This window comes from Pyxicephalus adspersus, chromosome 8 (genome assembly GCF_032062135.1).
Source record: "Pyxicephalus adspersus chromosome 8, UCB_Pads_2.0, whole genome shotgun sequence".
Taxonomy (NCBI): Eukaryota; Metazoa; Chordata; class Amphibia; order Anura; family Pyxicephalidae; genus Pyxicephalus; species Pyxicephalus adspersus.
In genome coordinates this window covers 23852324-23878732 of record NC_092865.1, presented here as the reverse complement: position 1 = coordinate 23878732, position 26409 = coordinate 23852324, and the positions used below count along the sequence as shown (strand labels likewise).

Below are 26409 nucleotides of genomic sequence, written 5' to 3'. Positions count from 1 at the left end.
TGCAAGCAAAAATGTTTTTTTAATTTTCCTTGCATGTGATTGGGGTTTTAGATACAGTAGCAATCCCTTCATTCTGTCTCAATATAAAAACATTATCTATGCATCAGTAAAGGTTCTGTAATGTGTTGATGCTTATTATTAGGCTCAGAAGGAATTAGGAAGTACAAAGTCACAAATACACTTCTGGTTCTACTGTATAATGTAATCCGCTTAACAACTGTGGATTAATGACTGAATTTACTAAGACTTTCCAGTAAGCCTCTTTACAATGTGACATTATCTCTCATCCTTATTGTTGTACATCTATTTCTAATGCTGATCATTAATGTAATCTTATTTTCATTATATCCAGGACAGTCTCTTCCCCATAGGCTGGTATAAGTCTTACTGTAAACATTTATACTGAATCGAAGAGACACTGTCATGTGGTCTGTTCGATATACACAGAGCTACCTGATAGCCCTCACTCTTAGGAAGGTATATTCACCCATCTGCTCCCCCCGCTTCATTGGAGCACCTGCAATGATTTAGTGAGAACTTGACTTGCCCTCAAAGTGACAATGCTTTGGCCTGATCAGTAAATAGCTAAGCCTAAACACTTTTTCATAGAGAGACCACAGCATGCCAACCTGGGTAAACTCCAACACCATCCACTACTCCTTCAGCAGTGAGGAGAAGAGGGAGCGTTGATCAGGTGATATATCTGACTGGTATGTGGAGAGGACTATGGTGTAATTTACTAAAAAAGGAGACTGACGATTTAACAAAGTGAATTGTCCACTTTCCAGGACATTTTATATTGTCTTCTCTTAGCGAATTGGATGAGGTTCTGTTGACTTTAACTATCCAGTCATGTCTAAGCACGGCATGGTGGAGGTAAGATTCGGTAAAGGTCTGCAAAGTGATTTCAAAAAGTTAAATATTTTCATTCATGGTTATAATTAACCTAAATTAAATTAGGTGAACATACAAAACTGTTTTTTAAGAACGCAACCCCCATATCTCTTTAAAGAAAACCTAGTATTTATTTTGCAGGGAACCCCACTGTCCTATTACAGTATCAAGCAATACACTCAGCCTGCATTGCATCTCAACATACATTTTAAATGTTGTATGCAGCAAGGACAATGAGCAGTTTGTTAATCTCAGGTCGAGCTAACTGACACCAATGATCTTTTTAGCTATCTTTAGGGTGACATTCTTATCATAGGCCAGCAATGTAAGAGGCAATTATTTCTCCTGACCATCACATTAATGTACTGTGAGCTGTCAATTAAGAAATTAATGGCACTATGAACCATGAGTACCAAGAAGACCTAAAAGTTATTTAAAAGGGGTTCCCCTGTGTTAAAAAATTTTCAAAAGTCTTATCTATATATTATCTACCATAATTGCATACATAATTTTTTGAAGGCTTATTAATCGTGACTCCTCTACATATTTACCATATGGCATTGATTAGCCAGCACATAGAACCAGCCAGCACACATCAGTGTTAGAAGCCCCAAAAAATACAAAAGAAATACAAATTTTGTTAATGGAATATACAAATAGTGGTAACTTACTTACCACCTGTTCATTCTATATTTCTTATTTGACCAGAATTTTCTATTGGCTCACAGGTCACCATGATATATTATGACGGTAAACTTTAAGCCAATATTAAAAAAGAAAAAACAATATAGCCAATGAGGAAAGTAGGGATGAAGTCCTTGTATCTGGGCAGACTCTGCATATCTCCTACAGATGTGACTTTAGAACACCAAGTCAGTTTTCGCAGCTGCTATCTAGACAGTACTAAAGATCAGTGAGATGGAAAAAAAAACAAAGCATACACAGTGTTTCTTTCTTTATTGCCATATCATTATACATTCAGCCCAGTCCAAAGACTGTATTACAATATCTTTCTGAAAATTATAATGTACCAATGAAGAATGTATACAAAATACACATGGATACATTAGCGGTAAGTGTTATTGCAGACTACAAATAAGGTAACATATCCATCTGCCCATCCAACGTCTGTTTAATTTCCATTTGCATCTGGTTTCTATGGAAACATTCTGTGCACGACTATGACAGCAACAGGGAGACTGGTCATACAAGCTGAGCTTTATTAAAAGAAATGAACAACAAAATATAAATCCAAGTTGTTTTGGTTTCAATATTTTTTTTGTTAAATTATAACAATAAGCAGTTGAAAAAAAAAACCTAAGTAACTCATTTAATGAATAACATCAACAAATTTGAGGCTAGGTTCCAGAGAAGCTAGTCAAAAATCAAAAGTCCAAGTCCGCTGATGTCATCCATATAATTCTCATCCATAAGCAATGTCATCCATATAATTCTCATCCATAAGCAATGTCATCCATATAATTCTCATCCATAAGCAATGTCCAGGTGGCAAAAATAAAAGAAAAAAAATGTAAGAAGTGGCAAACAGTTAAGCAGTCTGCCTTCAAGTATAGTGCAAATGTCCCCGGGGTGTCAACCCCTGCCTTGCTCCTAACCTGAATCCAAATTGTTTTACCCATACATATATCTAAAATCAGCAGTGGCCAACTTAGTAAGTCCTCAAGGAGAAGGAACCTAAGATTGTGAACATCTACTGAACCAGTTTTCTTTGATCCCTAAAAGTCTCAAGAGAGCATTTCTATGTTATACGGGGAGGAAGTACAAAACTTAAAAAACAGGAATTTTCTGGATCTCAGTTTCTCCACCAGGGTTCCTGCAGAGCTTGCTAGAGGTTCCTTGAGCAATGAACAGTTTGTGCCTTTCAGGTCAGTTTATTTGACACCAATAATCTTTATAGCTACAGTATATGTAAGGCTAGGTACATCCTTGTCTGAACGATCGTCCTGGCGGATCCATGGACGACCAAAGATCGTAATGGAAGTGAATGGAGAGAAAGTGCAGTGGTGCCGCTCCGTCGTTCTCCCCCCTCCCCTCTTCATAGAGCAGAACGATGCTGTTTGTACTGTGCTCGTTCATGCATTGTGCAGTCGTTAGTCGTTGGAAAGGATCTTTCACGATCCTTTCCAATGATAATTGTTGCAGTGTGTACATAGCCTAAGAGTGGGATTCTTCCCGGTAGCCAGCCATGCAGAAGACAGTCTTTCCATTGGTCACTACAATAATGTACTTTGAGCTGTAGATATAGTAATTATAATGGGTTCCCTTAAAGCCTGAAAAAATGTCAAGGGTTCCCGCATGCAGGTAGAGAAACACTGTTCCAGATATACATTTGGACTCTTACTTGCTGCTACCATAGAACACAGCCAACTTGATAGATTTAATTTTAGGTTAATTTTAAAAATAAAAAACATTGCATTCCATGTTTGACTCTAGTGTGGCTTTTACCATTTATTGTAGTTGCTAATGATAAAACACAACCTAATGCACCAGTGGTAATGAAGCCAACAGTGGACCCCTATGTCCATCTAGACTAGGCCCCCCACCACTGATATGACTGAGGACACCCTTGGGGGGCCATATTGGGTGAGAAATGTCCTGGGCCCTTGTGGCACAGTTTGGTACCCCGTATGTCGGCCTCTGTAATGCACCAATGTCTACCCACACCTTGTTGTGTAATGCTTCAATGGACTCTCTATAGACACCCCTGGACCAGGAGAAAAATGAATTGTCCATATTGGCTTGTTTTGTGTTAGTTGATGCTTGGATACCCTAAGATAAGTTTACCATTTCATGTAATTATAATTATTATTATGCCATATCTTAGCATTTAGAAGCAGTCCTTTAGCTCTAGATCAATAACTTTGTCTAGGCATAGAAAGTTTTATCAGTTTGCTGCAGACACAAGAAAGCATTTGCTCAGTCTCATGTATTGCAGAGATAAGACTGTATCATTGTATGTTTGCAACAAGTTGCAAAGTGAGAGGCTGCTGCAGAGGCAGATTGATCATTTGTAAGTATAACTAGGAATTGTACAAGTGCCAAGAGTTATGATTGCTGTCACCTCTGAGCCACCATCACTACCCAGGAAGTTGATGCTGAGTAAATATGGCTCCATTCTTCTGGAGAAATGCCTGGAAAGAAAAAAAAACATCTAGTACCAAGTCCAACTTAGTAATTATTGGCTCCATAAGGTGTACAGTAAGGAGTCCACTAGACAAGAATGGATCCATTTGATAGTTCAAAAAGTTATAGTTTAAAAAAGGCTTGCTGTTGTTAACTAATGACTTAATGAAAAAATAAACTACAAGGAGTATATTTATGAAGCATTTTATTGAAACGTTCTCTGGTGAAGAATAAATTACTTCTATTGAAACACATGGACCTGGAAGATTCAGCACCAGAGAATGTTTCAGTGAATGTCAGCTGTATAAATAGGCCCCCGAGTGTGGGCAGAATCTCTGTATTATATTATTATCAAATGCCCACACTAGGCTGCTGGTAAACTTACACATGTAATGTGCAGTCTCGTTTGATTGAATTAGATACTCAATCTCATCCTAGTTTTGCAGCGCCAGTAGCCAGTGCTCTCCAATGATAAGAGTGAAACCTCCCTGTCCCTCATTGTGATGCAGGACTGCTCGTCCTGCATATGGTTAACTTAGATCTCAGACCTGAGAGCTTTTACAAAACAACAATAACTTTGGAAGCAAGTAATAAGCATAAATTTGTACTTATTCCTCCAACTAAACAAGCGATTAACATGAAGTCCAGAGGGGACCATAATTTATGAGTAAAAATCACACATCTTTTTGAAGTGTCCCAAATAAAGGGACTTCTGAGGCAATTCACCCTCAGTTTTTTTTACTAGCTCCTACTGGATTTTTAGGCTTGCATCCCATGAGCGTGGCTCTTACTTGCAAAGCATCTGACTTCTTTGTACAAGTGACAAATACACTTTACTGTATTTGTTCATTCTTCTCCTGCTGATCTGTTGGTTATCTTTGTACTGTAATTGTACTTTCCATCAACAGCTTTTTACCTTCTCCAGTGAATTTGCTAAAATGCTCTAAAAGCATTCTTTCCATTTTCCATATGACATAAATTGCTGCAATGTAAATGTATTAACAAGGAGAAGATGAATATGCTGTCTTTATGGCCCTAATGTTTTTTTTTTATACTGCACTCTGTTTAAATAGCAGTTGAATGGGAGAGACCATGGCCTAAGAAGGTTAGGCTACAAAACAAGCATTGTTTTAACATATAAACACAGTTCAGAGAAGGTGAATGTATAGTACCATAGGGAAAGATTAGAACCACTGTTATGTTTGTGTTGTTGTCTGCGTCCCTGCTGGGTAAATGCACCCTCTGTATACATCCTGAAAACTCTTCTTTACCACAAAGGGATTGGAATTCAAAAATCCTACAGTTGTTACAATAGATAAACATAAATCTCCAAATGTCAAAGAGCTGGATTACTCCCACTTTGTAGGGATTATCCAATCACTTCCTTTTGCCTCTCTGGGACAGGGAGTAAAGGTAAATTCCCCCAATGGGAGACACGTATTACAAAACTAACTATAAGTAGATTATCTATTCTGTACAAAATTTAAAAAGGATTTCCTTACCCTTTTCCAGTAAATTGCACTCAAGCTGATAAAAGATAAAATGTGATTTGTTGTTTTAGTGTAATACACTCTTATAAACTGCCTTCGTAAAGAGTTATGGTGGCCAAATATGGACTGTTTAGTCTGAATCCTTAATATTTTGTATTTTTAGTGCCTATGGGTTACACAGCACTTACAAAGTCCAAAATCAGGTCACTAGCTGTACCACAAAGGGGTTCACAATCTAATATCCCTACCATAGTTATATGTCATTACCACAGTCTTAAGGTCAATGGTTTTGGGGGGTTATTGACTTACCTGCATGATTTTAGGATGTGGGAGGAAAGCGGAGTTCCTGGGGTGAACCCACACAGACACTGGAAGAACATAAAAACCCTACAAACGTAGTGTCAATTTGGGACCCTTTTGCTGCAATGACAAAAGTGCTAGCAACTAAGACAACCATGCTTTAGTCTGGATATCTTTTCATTCAAAATACTAAATATATTCTTAGACAGTTTTCCATTCTGTACCTGGCTCCTGTAAAACCTCATAAGCAGCAGCAATCATACATTACGGCATTGCTCAGTGCTGTGAAGCTTTCTGCATGGTGTAGAGTAAACTAAAATGTCTTCTCTTTGCTATATGTTTTGATATAATAATACATTAAAATTACATGTAAGGCAGCCGTGTTGTTAACCATAATAGATAACCATAAGGGTTGGTTTGAGAAGTAAACCAAGGATACAATATACACACTGTCATACTTTCAGTCCTTCAGACTGGAGTTTGGAATTGCTAAAAATAATGAGCTCCACTAAATGTCATAATAAATCAGCCAAAATATCTGATTATCATATTAGGAAATATGAAAAATGTCAGAATCTGTTATACACATCTGTTTTAAATGTTTTCTACAAGAGAAAACTATACAGCGATATTAATGATGGGTAAACCGTCTAAAAAGGAAAGCTCAATGAAATTTTCGAATTCGACCACCCGAATTTTTTTGCTATATTCGGCCGAATAGCTGTCGAATCGAATAGTGAGCTATTCGACCAACACTATTCACTACCTAACTTACTGCATATTATGTGTGGCCCTCAGGCTAGCACCTTGAGATCCTAGAACATTTTGATGTGTACAGACACTTTTTAGGGATCAAAACCCTCATGATAATTTGAAAGAATCATTTATTTGTTTATTTGTAACATTGCAAATGTAATCACAGTGTATCAGTTTCCAAAGTACTCCTAAAGAAGCGAACTTCAATGTCAATTCTCTTGGGACAGTTTACTATGTACGGTGGAATTTTAGAGCTTGTTTGAAACTTTGACTCGAAGTTGTTTTATAGTAATACACTGTGATTACATATACATTGTTTTTATTGTTGACAAATTATTGATGGTTTTAAAATAATAGGAAGGTTTTTATGCTTTTGCACTTTCATAACTTACTATGGTTATAGTTAATATTCGACATGTAGCATAAGATTCTATTCTGGGTTTATGGACAAATTAATATATTTTAGTTGACACACCTTGAGGCCTCGTATATAAAGAGAGTAGAAGGCACAGCTCTATATTTAGTACTTTTGGAAGTTACCCTTCTGGAACAGGCAGTAAACTCCCACTTATACTATTTCTTCCATGGTGATGACTTATTAGGTACTGAAATCAGAGGGAGATAATGTACAATTTCACAATGTCAGCAATTACATACTTTGTATTTGTGCATGATATATTGTGACAGATAGTTGGAACATTTTTTATGCATTTTTTAGGACCTTCTTCAATTGACTATCATAGTAAATGTGAGCCAGCAAAGGAGAAATTGCATGCACAATATTTTCTTATATTGTGCATTGACTTGGTGTATTTATGTGAAAAGGTCAAATCAAAAAAATTGTTCACGCTTCTTTAGTTTACTAAATCCTCATAGTATGAAGGACCACTGTGAAGGATGGACTTTTCACGCATGCACTAAATCTCATTAGCCCACTGTGGACATCAGTTTGAAAACCATTAGGAAAGGGTTTTCTCACATAGAGAATAGGCTTGTGTGCAGCCCCCCGGGATTGTAAAGCAGAGAAAACCCAATAATACACCAACTTAGGTGACCCTGTTGTGTTATCTTCCATGTGAATGTTCCATCACATGTATGACACATTTTATGTCTGTGTAAAGGGTGAAAGCTCACTGTAGCTGACACTCCGGATGAATTTGTTTGACATGTGAGCAGCAATCACGAGTTGAATTCTGCATGAGTTGATTCTTCTTATCCCCTGCTCCTATTTATAGCTAGCACAAATAGGGCAAAACCTGCATAAACAATGCTCTATAAATATATATTAACCTCCTTGTTAAAGTTCCCATACACACTGTCTTTTTGTTTGTTATGCTGAAAATGTTCTTTGGCTATAGTTCTATGTAAATTATTAATTTGATCGAGACAATGCAGCTCCCAAACATCAGTATGAGGGGCTAAGCAAACCTATAATTCCCCAAACATCTACCAGAGATGCTGGACTAGTAAAAAGACAATATTATCATATTAGCAGCATCTACAAAAGTATTTATTGGATCAAACTTGTCATTTATCAATGGGTATTTTGTATTATATTATTTTAATGAAATCTTAGAAAATACAAAGATTATGATAAGCAACTAAAATATTGCAAAAAACAATAACAATACAACTAGGATGTGAAAAATATAAATACAAAAAAATATTGGTAATGTGATTACATTAGTGTACAAAAATATATGTTACAAAGATGTTTGAAGGGTACAAGGAAACTGGCAGTAAATAGAAAAGCTTGTGCAATATTAACAAAGTATGTGACGCAAAAAGATAATGTCCTGTAAATGGGTTTATTGTGTACCCATGGGCCGTGATTTATGAAAGCTCTGGGATTTTAAAAATAAGTACAAAATAATAACTGTTATACATTTAGTTCCATTTTATTTCCCTTCCATTTAGGCCTCCATCTACCAAGGGGCACAACCAAGGAAAATAGGGCTAATTCAGGTGTTCTAGATGCATTTTATTGCAATATATAATTTTTTTTTTTATAGAAAATGTATATTGAAATCAGTTAAAATGTGCATTTTGTGTAATCTGCAGACTAAGGACTAATTCAGACTCTGGTATCTCACAATATGCATGCTTCCAGACAGTGTGAATCAGTCAGCTTGTCTGTATGTACTCTTTCTTTTCACATCTTCATAACACTTCTATTTTCTGAAGTGTCGTTTTAAAACAACATTGCAGACTCTCCTTTAATGTATAGGTAAGCAAAAGTGAAAGATAAATGAGTTATCCTTTATTAGTTGGGATTTAATGGCATCTTCTATGCTTTTATGTACTTAATTAAGTATGCAGTTCCATATATGTTTAAAGTATAACATTTTAATGTACATAGTCCTAAAAGCATCTACAGTACAGATATACAAGTTCCTAAAACCATAATGTCATTGTATATAAGGGCGCACAACATTCATCAGTTATTTAAAACATATTTTTGAGTAGTGTGTTTCCTCCTATGCAGGTTTTATTACCTATTATTATGTTTAATGCATATTCTTTTAGAAGCAGAAGATATGAGGTTACATTTCTCTATGCATTTCTCTTCAGAAGAAACTCAGAGTATGAGAACTAGAATACAATGAACAATGTATATCAGTATTGCTCTTTGTTTTCTAGTATACATGCATTAGGTAAATATAGGTGCATTGGGCATGATTTATTAAAGCTCTCTGAGGCTGGAGAGGATACACTATCATCAGTGAAGCTGGGTGATCATCAAACCTGAAATGGGTCTGGTCCAGGACTCAAAGCATTTGCTAGCAAATAGCAAATGACTTTGAAGAAATCCATTTCAGCTTTGCTGGATCACTCAGATTCCCTGAAAATGTAAAAAAAAGAGCCAAATATATTTCATAGAGAACTATGTTCAGGTCAAACAATATATAGGCATTGCCAACTTTTATTTTTAAGTATCAAGGTTCCAATAACCTCTGCTAATAAAAGGTTTAGGTACAGCTGTCCTTGAGTTTTGGAAGTAAGTTGGCCCTGTAAATCACCAGATGCCTGCACCTATCTCTGGACAACATATGGGGCCCCAGAGTGCCCTGTGATCTCCTGTGCTTTCTAGACGATGTTCAGAGATCCGGTGCACTACAACCAGACATGGGGGCAGAACTCAAGAGCAAGTAGGTTGCATTGCACACATATATTTCTAGCATTATTTTCACATTTTCATTTTCAAAGGGTGCCCTCAAGTAGAAGCGGAATACATTTGTGTGTGGGTCAAGGAACCTTACAAAATGTGTCTTACATTTATTTATGTAAACACCCCCACCCTTTACATTACCTTTTCATTTCATGGAAAGGTTAGAGCACTAAAATTAAGCGAGCATGAAATGCACAGAAATGTAATGAATGTTCCTATTATGTATTACCAACATAATGGAAGGAAATTGCATTTGTTTTATTGTATTATGCACATTGAATAAACAGAATGAAGGGTCATATGTTTGTAACGAACAATGACATGATGGTTCACATGTTTTCCACAAATAATGATAGAAATGCCTCTTGCATGGTATGGTATAAGCTGAAACCAAAGAAACATATTCTCCACCTCTAACACATCTTTAAGGAAAATGATTTGATGCTTGGATATGAACTGTGCACGATTAATGGCAGATAAGCTGGCCAGCAAACCTTTTAGCACCAACATTTGCATCACTATTTTAATCAAGATCATCAGTCATACATTATTCATCATCCTTCATTATTGTCATCAGCATCTCTCCTGTCATAGTAGAAATCTGGAAGTAGGCCAGCAAAATTTACCTTTAAATTGACACAGATTCAGAGAACCTAATAGTGTTACTTGTAACCCTTTCAGATACACATTACCAAATATTAAACATGAATTTTAATTTCTTTTAATTTGTCCCATGTAAAACAAATAAAGTACATAGTATGTGGTGCCAATAAATTGTGTTTTTGTCACAGAAACATTCTGTGCTGCCAAATGAATTTGGTATTAGGAGAACAGGGTTCCTCCTTAGGTTGGAAGGTGTTCTTTGAACTGTGTCTAATTGACCTTTTATATGATAATACTTTATTCCTTTATTTAATCATAATATAAAATACTATAGTTAGTCATAGACATGGTATAAGATCTGGTATCAGCCTCTACAGCAGCAGGCAGATGTTGTTCTTTCACTGTCCAATACACTGGGGTGGAGAGAGAACACTACATACCTTAATTTAAGTAGTGTTCTCCTTCTAGCTGTGCCTTGTGGCAGAGCTGTGTAAATCTCAGGAGTCAGTGGACACAAATTCGAGTTTCTTTAAAGCTAAAGAGCGTATTTCCACCAGTGTTTAGCTGTTTACCTCGAGTCTCTTTAAAACATGCAACCAATTAGGCTGAAGATTTGTAATGGGATTGCCACTATATGCAAATTATGTTATCTTGCACCCAAACAGATAAAACTCTTCATCTACTTTTGGCAAATAAATGTGATTACCATTACCTGTATACAGAATCTGTTCTCATACACAGATCCTAAATCAATAATAGAATGACTGAGATGTTCATTGTGACATAAAACAATAAACAAGAAGCCACTAACTGTTTTTTTTTTATGAGAATTTTTTATCGCAGTCTCTGAGTGAAGATTGCAATCTGATGCCCCTGGTGCCAAAAAGTTTCAATATAAAATGCTATGATCTATTGATGTCTAGAAGATTCATTACCACAATACTCTGCCAGCAGCAGTTAATACCTGGCTCTAGGCTTTATCATTCTGTTTGAGAGGGTTTCAAAGACTGCTTTAAACATTTTAATTAGAAAAGTCATAAATACTGCAGGTTAAAACAGTAGTGCTTAGGTTTTTGTGCATCTGACTTTAAGACCTTCAGTAGTAAACAAAGCAAAGTTTGCCAAAGGAGGATTGATGTTTTCCTAAAGTGTATCTCCAGTCAAACCTTTGTTTTGGTTTTGGAAGTAGTGATTGTAGGAGCCAAGCCAGTGCTATCTGTGTCACCGAGTGGATGATCCACACTTTCTATTTGCCTATTCTATTTCTATCATGACTATTGTCCCCAGAAAAGAAATAAATGAAAAATCCAACATTTCCATGTCATTCGTGAGAATGGAAATGTTTCAATAGGGATCCCTGTTTCAGTAACAATCCCTAAGTCTGGATTTCCTCTTACTTTGGGGAGAGATTTCTGTGTTTCCAAAACAGACATTGAAGGGTAAAATGTAGTCAATGTTTTACCCATTTCTTACTGTATACTAAACTAAAAAAAAGGTGTTGGCTTTATGCTATCCATATGCTTTGCAATATGCTTTGCAGATTAGATGAAGAAATCTAGTTGATCAAAAATTGATTGAAAAGTTATTTTCTATAAATTGGTTTCAATCAAGATTTGGGTAGAATGTTGATCAAAAATGGATCGGGCAAGGCGTTGTTTTTTTGTATTTGTATCCGATCACAAATGATCCATTGGAATGTCAAATAAATATATCAAGAATACCATTGACAGCGAATAAGAAGTGTATACCTAGAATAAAATATGTGTTAGAATATGTAAACCTAGGACACCATTCCTGGCTTCTAGGGTTGGAAAGGACATCAACTGTATCACCTTAATCCTCTGCTCAAAGCAGCACAAAGTTTCCCATGTAGGTTGTTAAAAGACTTAGATTTCCATCGGTGACTTGGCTTTCTACATAATGCAGGATACCTAGCTTTTATGCTAATCCATTATTTTTAATACCTTGTGAGTCACTAATATGAAATACATATTCAGATTTTAGGTTATGACTACATTTTCTATGATCATTTTTGTATAGATATTTGTATGTAATTCAGCAAAATTAGCATTTTAGATTGAGGTCAACAAAAGCATTCTTTCTGTTTCTCAGCACCAGCATAGAATATTGGAAACCTCCAAAATGAAAAATGAGACTTCTTTTATTAGCCTTAAAAATACATGTACCTGTTAACTATACAAAGGCACATTTTTAATTATACATTTTTACCATTTATTGTTCAGGTGATAAGAATAAATTAGGTGTATATTTGTTAAACACATCTGTAGTCTTCTGTAACCATTGGAGAGTTGTGTTTTTGTGTGGTTTTTCATCCTTTTGTGTCATTCTCTCTCCAAAATATATAATATATTTTTAGGTGTATATTGTTGATCTTTATATGTATCTTGTGGGTCATTTACCTTTTCATAAAACTTTTATATTTATAAAAAGAGGTAGCAGCAACTTTCAAAAATTACAATGACATGCTGAAGAATAAATACAAGTTTATAACATTAATCACAAACATCATGGTTTTTGATCTACTTAAAGAGGAACTAAACTGAAAACAGCCACAAAAAAAAACAATAAAAAATGCGCTTACCTTCAGTCCCGCAGGGGGGCAGTCCAATCTATCCAAGGGTAATCTGCATCGTAGTCCCGCCTCAACTTGGCATCTGTACTGGAGCTGGCGCTACCCGGCGCCGCCATCTTCGTCTCTTTTTCCGGGTTCTTCATCTTACATCACCCGACCCAGGCGCGGGATCGGGTGACATAGGATAGAAAAAAAACTTGCCGATCTCACTGCGCATGCGTGAGATCGGCACATTTTTTTCTTCACGCGAAAAGGCACCACATGCCAAGCCAAGAGCCTCCCCGGATGCGTGTCATAGGTATACTGGGAGGCTTTGCGCTCCCATTCATTTAGGGAGTGGTGCTGCACCCTGCAAAAAAGGGTGTTGCACTTAAAAAAAAAAAAAAATGAATTTTTGTCTGTTCTCTACCCTTTTATGTAAAGTGAAATTACTGAGTTTAGGTACCCTTTAAATATAGGCATAAAGTCATTTGTATAAAGCAATCTTTCTGAACCAGGGTTTACCAAGAAGTTGCTAGGGGTTCCTTTTCTCGTTTTTTGGTGATGCTTAGTGATAACATAGTTCTGAGGCCAACACTACTTTATAGCACCAGTTGCATGACTATAATAATCTTTTTTCTAGTCTATAAATGTGGTATTGTAGCCAATTCCGTAACAGAGACATTCTGGCTACTAAAGTACACAATGACCTCAAAATAATTTATTTTAGCAAGGATTCCCTGAGACCCCCAATAAAATTCTTTGAGTAGTGTTCTATGAGACCTGAAAATTATATTAAAAGAGTTCCTCAGGCGTAAAAAGGTTAATAAAAGACTGGCCTATACCATTTTGCAATATACACGTTTTTGTATTTATAGTTATTGGTGGTTTAGGTTATGTAATAGGCTAAAGCTTTGGGCTTATGTCAATGGTATTAGTTTGATATCAGTTATGGATGTTTTAAGATCATTCAAATTTTACTGAGCTGTGCATTAGACCTGCTATTGACTTTTTTTCTATCTGCATTAAACCTGTTATATGTGATTTTGTGTTTCCATAGACATGTATGGGAATGCAAAATGTAAACTGTAAATCCACCTCAATCAAAAGCCATCACAGGCACTATTTTAGGCTCATGTTTGTTACAGATTCATGAGCCTATTAAACCCATCAGGAGGTTGTGTCTTTCGCTGATTTGTTTTACTTGTATTTTTTAAAAGCTCCAGTGTATATTTTCAATGTGCAATATACAAAAATCTATTTTATTTGTCCATATCACAGTTAACACCTGGGCAATACGGAAAGTTTTTTGATGACCTGGGACTCGGCATATGCTTCACTTGAAAAAAAAGGATAAATATTGGGATGTCAAATGTAAATCTAGAAGCAGGCAGCTAACAGATGGGAGCACTAGAGGAGATTTCACTAATGTTATATGCTGCTATAAAACAACTTTATACTTGTTTTAAACAAGCTGCTTAGTAGTATGGTACTTCCCTCAGTGGTAACAGGGCTGTCATAAATTAAACTGCTTCTTGCAGGAAAATTTTAACCATAATGTTCTGTGCGCTAATGTCACTGCAATGAATGATTGCTGGTCTAAGGCTGACAAATGCCTAAGTGACATTGCATGTAATGTGTTAGAAGGCCAAATAAAATTAAATGTCATAATATAAATGAATGAGAATGTTAGAGCCTTACCAAAAAGAAGTATTGGGTATTTGATCTAGGTTTTTATATTGGAGGACTAGTTTACCTTCTTACATATGTCTGTTTGAAACTCCAATCTCTCCACCTCCTCATAGGCCAATACAAAGTGACAGTTTGACTTTTTTTGCACAGTCAATGTTTTTGTGTATCATAAAAGGAAAAACTAGGATATTATGAAGTTAATTTTGGTATGTTGAATGTATTATATGGAAAAAAAGTATGCTTTGTACTTTTGGAGAAGTTGTGTATTCAGTGAAGTATTCTGCTACTGTTGTGATGCAGGCCCCATGAGCTTTACTATTTCAACACATCAGAACCACCATAACTTTTCTGCCTGGGTTATACTGTGTATACCATTAGACTCTGTAGGTTTGTGCTCTAGGCTATGTAGCTCTAGGCTTTGAGACAGCTTTTACCTGTTAAGACACCAACTATACATTTTCCCCATCATTGTTAGATTCTCATTAATCTCTGCTTACATATTGGAATTCATTTATTAGGAAGTAGAGGATGTCCATAACACTTATATTTCTCTTTTTTTTAATTTTAAAATAATTGGTTTGTTAAAGTGACTGTACCATACCGAAGTAAACCTTTACTTTGCAAAGTTAGCTGCCACAACTACTTTAGTATTCCTTTAGTACTCGAGTGTCTCAATATTCTGGTAAAACAGGAGACAAGGCTGTAGCAATGAAAGTTCCCTTTGGGTCCAAGCTTTATATACCCACCAGATCTTGTAGTAAAGGCTGGTCCCGCCTTGCCAAACTTCCTGTTTATAGAATGGCAATTCATAGCAAATATTCATACTATATATATATATATATATATATATATATATATATATATTAAATTAATTTATTTGCTTGTTCAAGTTGCACATTTAAAAAGCCTTAAGATTCTGTATATGTAAAGCTACAATATGATTTCAGCACCATGGACATCGCATATAACCAATGCAGACAAATAGAGGACTGTCACAGTGAGAACTTCATACTCACATAACATTACAAAAATAATAAACCTGATCATACAACCTTATTGTAAAATATCTGCACAGTGCCTATTTACCAAAATTATGTAATTTTAAAAAGGTTAAAATATTTTTATTTTAATTTTGTAAATATTTAGACAAGCCTTTACACTACATAGTAGATTTAAAAGTCCAGTGCTTTTGTTAAATATAACTATTTATACGGAGCCAACCTTTAAAGATAACATGCATTATAATCCACACAGGAAGAGCATGTTTCATGAGTCAGCCAACACATGGACTTGCATCATAGGAAGTAGAATTAAAGCACAAGCATTTTGAAGCAACCAAAATGGAAAGTAAGAAGCAGGTCTTGTGAATATATTGAGCCCTTATGACTGCCTTCATGTAGAAATATAATTACAGCCTATGGAAAGCTTTTTAATAGCTTGCATTATTACGATTATTTACAGTATATCTAGCTGATGTCTTTCACAAGTATATCTAAGAAGATATTAAAAAGCCCATACAATTCCTCTATTTATATTCCCCTTCTGCACACTAATAATTACTTTTCTATCTTTCACTTTCCAGGACAATTAGCAAAGTGTTTGGTCTTTGGTTGGAATGAATAATTCATTAATATTCTTTGTTAATGATTTATGTGCCATATGCCACTAGTACAGGATGTATGTGTAACTTCCAGCCACTTTCATTCAGACAATTCAGATGATACAGGGGGATAATGGTAAGAAGAGATGAATTACCGTTGGGAGAAGAAGGAACAAATAACCCTTCATATCCCTCAGCTGCAGGTGCTTTGTACAGCCACAAATGTGTTGCATACAGCACAGGTTACAAACACAGAGTTATGTTTCATGATTTCCATGCAGTTATTCATACAGTGGTAGATAATGGACCTGGGAGATCTGAAATGATTACAGACAAAAGACATAAGTGATGAGCATCCATTAGAGCTTATTACTTTAGTGCCAAACAATTTAGATAAACAGGAAAATGGCTGCAATAAGGCTTAAAATAACATAATATGGCAATCTACCTTCCCCCAAAAAACACTATTTTTTATCACAGTTGTAGAAGCCAATGAGCAAATGTCAGGATAAAAATTGTATGTCAGTAATCATCTAGGTTTATTTAAAGCAAATCCCAGAAGTTAAAGTGTAACTAAAACCGAAAAGGAGAAGTCACCAGGGTTTAGAGGTCTATTTTGCCACTTTTGCCCTACTCCTGGTGTTTGTTTTTGCTTTGCTTCTACCATGCATGGCTCTATTCCTGGAGTTGCAACATCAGTGGTTGGTCAATGGCCATAGAGGGTTGTAGTGGTTCTGAGAGAATCGGTGGCAAAGATGGTGGCTTTGGGGAATGCATCAGTGGTAGGATCCCAGTCCTGTCATTGCTGCAGAAATAAGATTTGTGCCATAACTGGCAAGCAGTGCAAGTTTACTACTCGCCAATGACTTTAGCTCCTCTTTACCTACCTCTACAATGCAAAAACCATCATCACTGAGCAGTTTGAATAGAGAACAACTTTAGGCTCCTAAACCGGTAAACAAGCTTACTGCTATTGTTATGCAGTAATGTTTTGTGTTTTATAATTCTCAAGCATGCAACAGTGTTAAATGACAAAATATCAAGGAAATCTGGAAAGTGTATCCTAACCCAAAAACAAAAACATATTAAATAAATGTGGCTTACCACGTCTTAAATATGTTGGCTGTTTTGCTCTATTTATCAAACAACCTATTTAATGCCACCAATCCATTTCTTAATATGACAACACTCTTCTGTATAAATCAAGACAACAGACCTCTCTCATGTTATTTATAGTACAGAGAAATATAATTCTGTAGTTCCCAGAAAACAATGTAATTGGTAAGTGTCAGCACAGGTAAAGAGCTTAGAAAGTCATCAGCTTACAAGATGTTCAGCAAAACTGAATCATAGACAAACACTTAACAAGTAGCATATCAGAGGGAGGGGGAGCAGGGGGACAGGAATCTGACACCCCCATAAATGACTGCAGCAGAGTAAGTGGCAATGTCGGATACTTTGTTTAAAGAAGTAAAATAACATTTACTTCTGGCCATGGAGGAACAGCTGTGTGGCAGTGCCTGTGCTTGGCTTTTTACTTTTACTTGGCACTTGGAAAACATTCAACACCTCATCTTGAACCTTATGTAGACTATTGCGTTGTGACTGAGTGAGTAGAATTAATGGCTGGTTAGAATATGCTATGTGGCCAGCATGGACAAAGCAAAAGTTTGCCTTTATAGCATGCACCGCAAGGAACACCTCTATAAAACAAATTTTATTATTGTTACTGGAAGCATGACTTGAGTTGAGCCATGTTAAGTAAAGCCTCAACAACTACCATCCACATGTCCGACTGGCCATGTGGGTATTCTTGGGGTAAGAGCTGGTTGAGTTTGACTGCAGCCCAGGTCCCAGTATCATAGGAAAATAGTTTAGGGAGATGTTTTACTCCATAAAGGTAACAGCAGGCATTTCGTGGAGTCTGTTTCTGCATAGCATTACCGTTTTACTTGTAACTGTTTAAAAAGGCCGACAAGTTTGCTAGGCTGAGAAAGTCAGATCTGACATTCAGCTCTATCCACAGAGCTATAATGATTGTTATTTGTGGTCTTTATTGTTCAGTAATGAAAACCAAAGAAAGCTGAAAATTACAGCCACATGGTTGAAAATAACAATCTTCATGGAAAGTAACACAAGCATTTTAGTGTAGTAAATCGTGCCTATTAGCTGAAGATTGTTTTACAGATATTTTACAAAATGTGAAAGAATTACAGTATATGCTGTGTTGGTCTTATTCAATAAAGCAATGCACACAAATATTTTGTGATATACAAAACACAGTTAACCTTACATTTACTTTTCCAGTTTTAATACAATGTAAGAAAAGTAAGCATAAGGGATATAATCAACCGCAACCCATACATTTTAACACCACCCTTGTTAAAAAATTCTGCCATGTTAAAACTTTTAATTGGACAAAGCTCAGCTCTGAGCAAACATTTACAGTAAATACACAGATGAAATTTGAGAGCTATTTTATCTGGCACATGATTTCAATTTCTGTCCATCAATTCCTCGGATTTACACAGCCCTATCACATAGCGCGGCCAGGAATATGACACCACTTTTCCTGTTCCGGTAAAGTGTGTCAAAGTGCATAAAAATACTAGATCTGCTTATCTTGTATCCTCCACAGCACCCAGAAAAATAAAAAGATAAAAATACACATTTAAAAGCAGACAGTTAAAGAAGTGGTGGGAAAAAGCACCCTGGTTATCTCTTTATGCAGGGTTTGGAGTATGTACATGCATACAATCACTTGCCAGGCTCACCAGGCAGATTGATAGAATAATATTTAGTTTTGGTATGTTGGGATAATTTAAAGGATAATATATATCTTTATATCTATTCACTCATATGCTGAATGTTTTTTTCTGGGTCAAAGATGCTTAAATGTGCAGAACTTCAGAGTGCTGTTGCTTCTGATGCTTTTCGCATAGGTATCTGCATTGGTAAACCATTTCATTTAGCAAAGTATATGTCTAACTTTTGCACAATAACCTTAAATAAACTTCTTAAATCTTCACTTTAGCTGATAATATTGGGTACAAATTCTACACTCTGAAGTGTGAGCTGAGATAGCTACGAAAGAGCCAAGAAAATAATTAGCATGTTCACAGCCTGAACTCAGCTGTTAAACTGAAATAATATGACAATCCCTTACATTGCAGGCACATGTTCATTGTGAGACAGTGCTGTGTGCCAGGGCTGAATCCACTGTAGCCAAATGCTGCAGGTTCTTGCTTTGCTAGGAAAGAGTTACCTTCTGAGGTTTAATGAATAGCAAACGTTATTCTGGGACTGAACGCCTGGAGCTGTAGCTGCCTAAGCAGTTTGTAAAAGCCAACAATTTGTTGTCGTATGAAGCAGCTATTAAAATATGTGTTGTTGACTTGTAGCTGTGGCGTTCTTTTATTGGTAATGAAATTGTTGTTTTATTGTCATTTTTAGTAAAACATTTCTAGTTTCAGTTTAATTCTTTGTATTCCTTGATTATTGAGTCTGATTTAAAAATCACAAGCAAAGCATTGGTCTTGTGGGCTTTAAAAAGCTACTCTTGTCTTGTACACCATGTGTTAACTGAACATTTCAGAAAGGTAACATATAGCTAAAAGCTTGTAGACACCTGGCCATCACACCTACACTATATGGTAAAAAGTATATGGGCAGTCCTATGAATTTATACGGACAATCTTATGAAAATTCAGGTGTTTTCAGGAAAGGGTAATGCTACAACATTTAGTACAAAGAAACTTTAGACCTGCCATTCTCAAGCAGGATTCTGTGGAAAGTTTCTATAGAGCATTGTTTCTTAACCAGAGATTAATGGAACTATGGGATTCCTCCAAAGATTGACAGGGGTTTCATGAACAATAAACAGTTTTTGCCTTCCAGGTCACTTTATACTTTATAGATACCAATTATCTTTTTGGCTCTCTGAAGGATGCCATTCTTCCCATCGACTACCATGCTAATGTACAGTGAGTTATTGATATAGCAATCATAGTAGGGTTCCCTGAAGACTTTAGCATTATTTGAAGGGTATCCCTCATGTTACAAAAGTTGAGAAACACTGCTCTATAGGTTCCTGTGATTTGCTTGAGCAGTGGCTGATTTACCTTTGAAATAATACTGCCTGCAAAGTTCTGGGGCCACCATCACTTGGTAAAGCAACTGCATGACTCTGAAGTCCACTGGTTATCAATTTCGGAGACCTTTTTCCCTTTTTGACCCCATAAAATGATCTTTTATAGGAGGTTCCAAAGACTTTAAAATTATTTAAAAGATTCCTTAAAAGTTGAAAAAGACTGTTTTAGACATTGTGAGCTTTTTACCCTTGTGGCAACAGTTTAGCAAAGTCCTTCTTTTAGTTTAAAGTATGGCTGTCCCCATGTGCACAAAGTAAAGTCCTTAAAGAAATGGTTCGACAATTTTACTGTGGAGGAATTTGCAAAGAACCCTGCCCTTAATTTGATTAAATTGGACTACTGCAAGTCAAGTCTTCTAGTACAACATCAGTATTGAAGTTACAGGTGCTCTTTTGCCTCATGGAGCACAAATTTCCACAAACACTCTCTAAAATGTTGTAGAAAGCCTTTCCAAAAAAGGAGGCTGTGTGCAAACATATTTAACTTTTTTGTAGTTGACATATATTCTGCCTAATACACAATTGTGAAAAGTACTTGTGCCCACTGCATACCCCAGCAGCACTGATGCCATTCTTCTCGCTATTCCATATAACTTTATCTCAGGAAGTGTGCTGCAGCCCCATGTATTCCAATGAATAAGGCATACCATTGGTGTAAGGCTTACCCATAGCTGTGATGTGCAGTAGGAAGAGCAATAAGCCTGGGCCATGCCAGAGGAAAGATTGCTGTGATAACATGAAGAAAAAATAGTATCATAGGAAAATGTACTTGTTGGGCATTGGGATCTATTAAAGCAGTGATTTTCAACCACTGTGTGTGCCGTGAGAGATCTTCAGGTGTACTGTGGGAAATTATCCAATTACCATTGTCGAGTGTCTGTGTTGTAGTGACTGGCAGAGTAATGTAATACTCTTCCATGTCAATGGGTGGCAGTAGGTAGCCTAATTGCCTTGTTTATTCTTAGAGACAAGAGAATTAGCTACATAGTGTCATTTTGTAACATTTTTGATTTGTGGTGTGCCGCAGGATTTTTTTAATGTAAAAAATGTGCTGTGGCTCAAAAAAGGTTGAAAAACACTGTATTAAAGAACAACTTTGTTAAAGGTGAAGTTTTCCAGTTATTTTGTAAACAACACTCCAGTAATTATGAATGACATCCTTGATGGTTAGTGTGAGTTTTCACTATTTTAAAAAATTAAGGCTTTCGAGTAAATATTTGCTACAACACAAGTCTACTAATGACCATTGTCAAGGAAATGGATTGATTGGAAGGGGTTGGCTTGAGAACAGAACTTTCGATTGCTAATTACAGAGTTGGTTGGAATCACAGTAGGGAATTAAAACCTGGCCTGTAATTAAAGAAATTAGTTAAACAATGGCCCAATTTTGTTTATTCTGAGTTGCTGGGATCACTCCAACTATTTTCTTCCCCTTATGTCTGTCAGAAGCATGATTCTGTAGGTATTCTGAGGACATTCTGTGTAGGTATTTCTTGACTGGTGCCGAAAACAAAGTGTGTTGGGTAGGCTTTTTTAACAATGTACACACAGGAAAAGTGAAGACTCCTTTGTTTTTGTTTTTTTTTGTTTTTCCCAAGTAGTTTTCTTGACAGCTTGCTGGTATATTAAACATTCTATGCAATCTGTCAGTCACATGTTTTTGCAGAATATCCTGATACATCAAAGATGCATAGAAAAGATGTTCTGGAAAGTCTCCATAGAAAAGGGATTTGTTGTTGAACTAGTTTATAAAATATAAAGACGATAAGTATTCACATATTGTCATTTGCAACCAATCGGATGCATTTTTCTTTTGCCAACCTACAGTACAAACAGAATCTGTTATCTGGTTGGTGGCTGTGGGAAGCTTACATATTTTTACAATATTTTTAAGATAACTTGTCATTAAAATGAGTAAATAAATGCAGTTTGGTACTTCAAAACCAAAGTACTCCAATAAAATGTTTACGTGTATCTAAAGCTATCTAAAGTTCCAGGAAATTATTACAGGAGGATTCCTAGTGCTGCATTCATTCATGCAGCCTGGGAATCCTGTGTGCGATCTCCAGGCACTAGAGGTTTATTAACTTCTAGTGCCCGGAGATTGCACACAGGAGGATTTCCAGGGCTGCATGAATGAATGCAGCCCTGGGAATCCTCCTGTCAGTGTGCAATCCCCAGTACTAGAGGTTAAATGGGGACAAGTCTCCCCATTCAAAACCTCTAGTGCTCTCTGATTGGCTGAGGAAAGGAAAAATTCTGATGACGCTTAAAAGGGCACTAGGGGTTTGGAATGGGGAGACTTGTCCCCATTTAACCTCCAGTGCTGTGGATTGCACACTGAGCTGCCGCAGGACTTTTTTTTTTTTTTTAAGGAAAATTCGATCTTGATCGGCGAATTTACACAGGCCGTTCTCGCTCACAATTTCGGTAGGCGAGAATGGCCGAATTCGCGGCGAGATCCAATTTAAAAATCTTGCTCGCTCATCCCTAGAAAATATGTCCTGATCTCATAGGCACTAAAAATAAAAATATTGCATGTACGCCACTTTCACATGAGACACATTGTGGGTCACATTGTGACATCCTATGGCATGCCAGTGCATTTGTTCAAAAATAAGCAGGTATGTCCTTACCTGTTATTCTTGTGAAGAAATGTGCCTGATCCCCTACTAGATATTCAGGCTGAATATTAGGCAGATTTTTCATCCCGTGATCTGATTTGATAATACTCAACAAGGGCTTGCCCAAAGTAGCAATGGGAACACCGGTTTTCATGTGACCATTCGGTGGATGGCACCTTGCTAGCTTCTTGGCTGCAGCCACTGCTTCCCTGATTCCTAATGCACCTAGGTTTAAACATTCTACAGTGGGTAGTACTGAATCACTCACAGCAACCACAATTTATATCCTATGGTGGGCAATAGGTGAGATGCTACATGTGGCCCCTTAACTGCAGGCATGAGTTTGGGATGTGAGGAAGTCGTAATCACTCCACAACTTTACTGGTGCGATCAAGCCCTAAAATTATATTATTCAGGAGCAAAATTTGCCCAGCCTAAATACCGTAACATGTCCCGTAAAATGCCCCCTGAGTCTGGAGAATATTACTTCAGTTTTCCAAGTTTGGTTCTATGAATGATCGAACACATTTCTTTAGCACATTGTTGTCCAATCCTAAAATCATTAGAAGATTTATAGTCAGGTCTGATATAATTTGTATCTAAATGTTAAAATTTTAAATAATATTAGCATCAATCTCTGTCATTTACAAGCTTGTTATAGTCTAGAGTTTTTGAAGCTCACATGTGTGGGTGTAAAACTTCTTTAATTTAATCCTAATATTTTGGTAATGCTCTTCTGTTTTGATTGCAGTATTCTGGCCACAGCTGGAACTCACTTTAATACTCATGTGGACCTGCGAACATTGCGGGCAGTGCGTGTTCTTAGACCACTCAAACTGGTCTCGGGAATTCCAAGTAAGTTTATTTTTACATTTCTTTAGAAACGTTAACAATCAATTAAAAACTATTCTAGTATGTTTTAAGCCCTTTTTAATACAGACCTGGTAATGTAAACTGAAACAGCTCCAAGCTGGTATGTCTGCTCTGTTATGTCTGTTAATAAATCCCCCAAAAAACTGTCATGACTTAAATGTTAATGAGTGTTAATGAGTTCTTCTGAGGCTAGCTTGTCCACAGGGTGACAATTCTTTCACTGGAGAATGATATGCATTCTTGTTCTACTACAGACTGCCTGGAATTAAACCAGAGCATACTTTGGGAAATGCAGGCGTTAAGAAATGGCATTTCCAGGGCTGGTGTAATTCCTGGTGCCATTCACCCCCTCCCCATACCTCCCAACTATTTATTGCTCCCCTGTTTGCAAGTGTTGGGGCAGTTCTTGCCAGTGAAAGAACATTCAGCATTGGGAGCAGTGCTGGGACCAATATGTGGCCCTAAATTCGAAACCTACCCAAAGACCTGAGTTGTAGGGAGGGCCAAGACTGTTACCGACACCCCCTGAGCAGTGTGACTTTGCAGACTGTACACTCCAAATACACCTAGTGACACCACTCCAGAAAATCCTGTCTACAGGTCAAATAGTATATTTATGGCAAGGTTCTGATGCAGAGGTTTTTAATACCTTTTAAAAGATTATAGTTTACTAACACAAAACATGGCAGCTGTTCTGATATATATACATCTTATATCTTAATTTTTGTTTTATCAGAAACAGTACTCTTGCTAGCCACATTTTGGGTTGTTTGAAGCATTTATGTTTTTAGCTGACCTGAAGAGGAATTGCTTTCTCTTAGTTACCATGGGTTTCACTTTAAGTCAAACTTTCTGTGTTCTCAATTACTAACAACTGCGCTCTGTAAATGAAAAAGCACAGTACGCGCCTGGGAAATTTCAGACACCACCTCTGACCACTGATATTGCACCTGTATCTTTAATCTGTATTAGTCTGTCAGCACTGTGCCATATTTCTCTCCTGCAGGTTTACAGATTGTCTTGAAATCCATCATGAAAGCGATGGTACCTCTGCTACAGATTGGATTACTGCTTTTCTTTGCCATTCTCATGTTTGCAATTATTGGACTTGAGTTTTACAGTGGAAAGCTGCACAAAGCCTGTTACAGGAACCAATCAGGTAGGTTCCCCACAACATTTGAAAATACATTACCTCTCAGTAATGTGGTCATTGTGGCAGTAACCCACAATGTGTTGTGTGTCATTGATAACTTCATCTAAGTTAAAGTCCAATCAAACTCTCAGTTTTATTATATTTCAGATGTTCAATGTTGTACAGTTAATTTTCTTTCTAAAACAGCCGCAAAACTGAAAATCTGGTTTTCTGTTGGCAGCTATATTTAGGGACATTTTTGTTCTTTGTGAGGAAGCAGTAATCTCATTGCAAAGGTCCCCTCATAAATTATATAAAGACATTGAACAATATTTGTTCGGATGCATCTGGAATCTAGTTTGTTGATTTAGTACATTTTTATTTTATTGGGCTCTATTGTGTGTGTTTGTTAGGAAGCTGTTTTTCAGCACTATATGCCTCATATGGACCGGAGCAATTTTTTATTTGACTATAATTTTATCACTATTCAATAACATAATTTTACTGGTATAGATTTTTAGCACAGGAAACTGTCATTCCCACTCATGTTTCACTCCTTCATTCATTCCCACTGATTCATTCCTCTGTAGATCAATGTGCGGTTAATACTCAACAGGCTGTATGCATTTAGAGTCTAACCAGTGTTTCACCAGTTGCAATTTGTGTAGCTGCTTTGTTTACCTGGCAACTCCCACTGTCATTATGACAGACAGGCAGCACTTCCTGCTGTCATTTTTGACAGAGAGGAATTGCCAGCAAGCTTGCTGAGGCTTTAGTGCTGTCCCAGAAAAAGTAAAAACACTGATGAAATAAGCAAATGGTTAAAGAAACCTATGGTCTCAGCAATAAATAATTCTAATTCTTACATGCAGTGTTTTATAAAAATTCAGAATTAATATGAGCTAGCCTGCCCTTACTAGAAGGACCCCTTTTTGGTTACTGTATGATATTGTACTTTATCAGGATAATAATGTGAGATAATGAATTTTTGGTTTATTGCTGAAAATGCTCTAGGAATGTCAGCATTATTCTTGCTTCGCTATATACTTATTTACTGAATAATACATGTAGATTAGGTGTCATGTTGTCATGTCAACACATGCACATTTTTACTTGAAATAACCTATTATATTTTTGTAGGATGGGAACCAATGGACCCCCCTCACCCATGTGGTGTTCCTAGATGCCCAGATGGGTATGAGTGTAAGGAATGGATTGGACCCAATGATGGAATTACTCAGTTCGATAACATCCTATTTGCGGTGCTGACCGTCTTCCAGTGTATAACCATGGAGGGCTGGACCACAGTGCTGTACACTGTATGTACACTTTTTTTTTACTTCTTTTCATTTATATGTCTAAAACAGGCCTATCCCTAATTAACATTTGTAAATATGTATGACTCTACAT

At 36.6% G+C, this 26409-nt stretch overlaps 1 protein-coding gene across 3 annotated transcripts in view; it reads left to right on the top strand.

Annotated features, from left to right (window-relative positions):
* CACNA1E (calcium voltage-gated channel subunit alpha1 E) overlaps positions 1–26409 on the top strand; it is a 195533-nt gene that overhangs the window by 93191 nt on the left and 75933 nt on the right. For all 3 annotated transcript variants that reach the window (XM_072419795.1, XM_072419796.1, XM_072419798.1), the window contains exons 5-7: positions 23746–23849; positions 24874–25026; positions 26140–26318. In XM_072419795.1, the coding sequence (XP_072275896.1) occupies positions 23746–23849; positions 24874–25026; positions 26140–26318 (436 nt within the window). The remainder of the gene's footprint in view (positions 1–23745; positions 23850–24873; positions 25027–26139; positions 26319–26409) is intronic.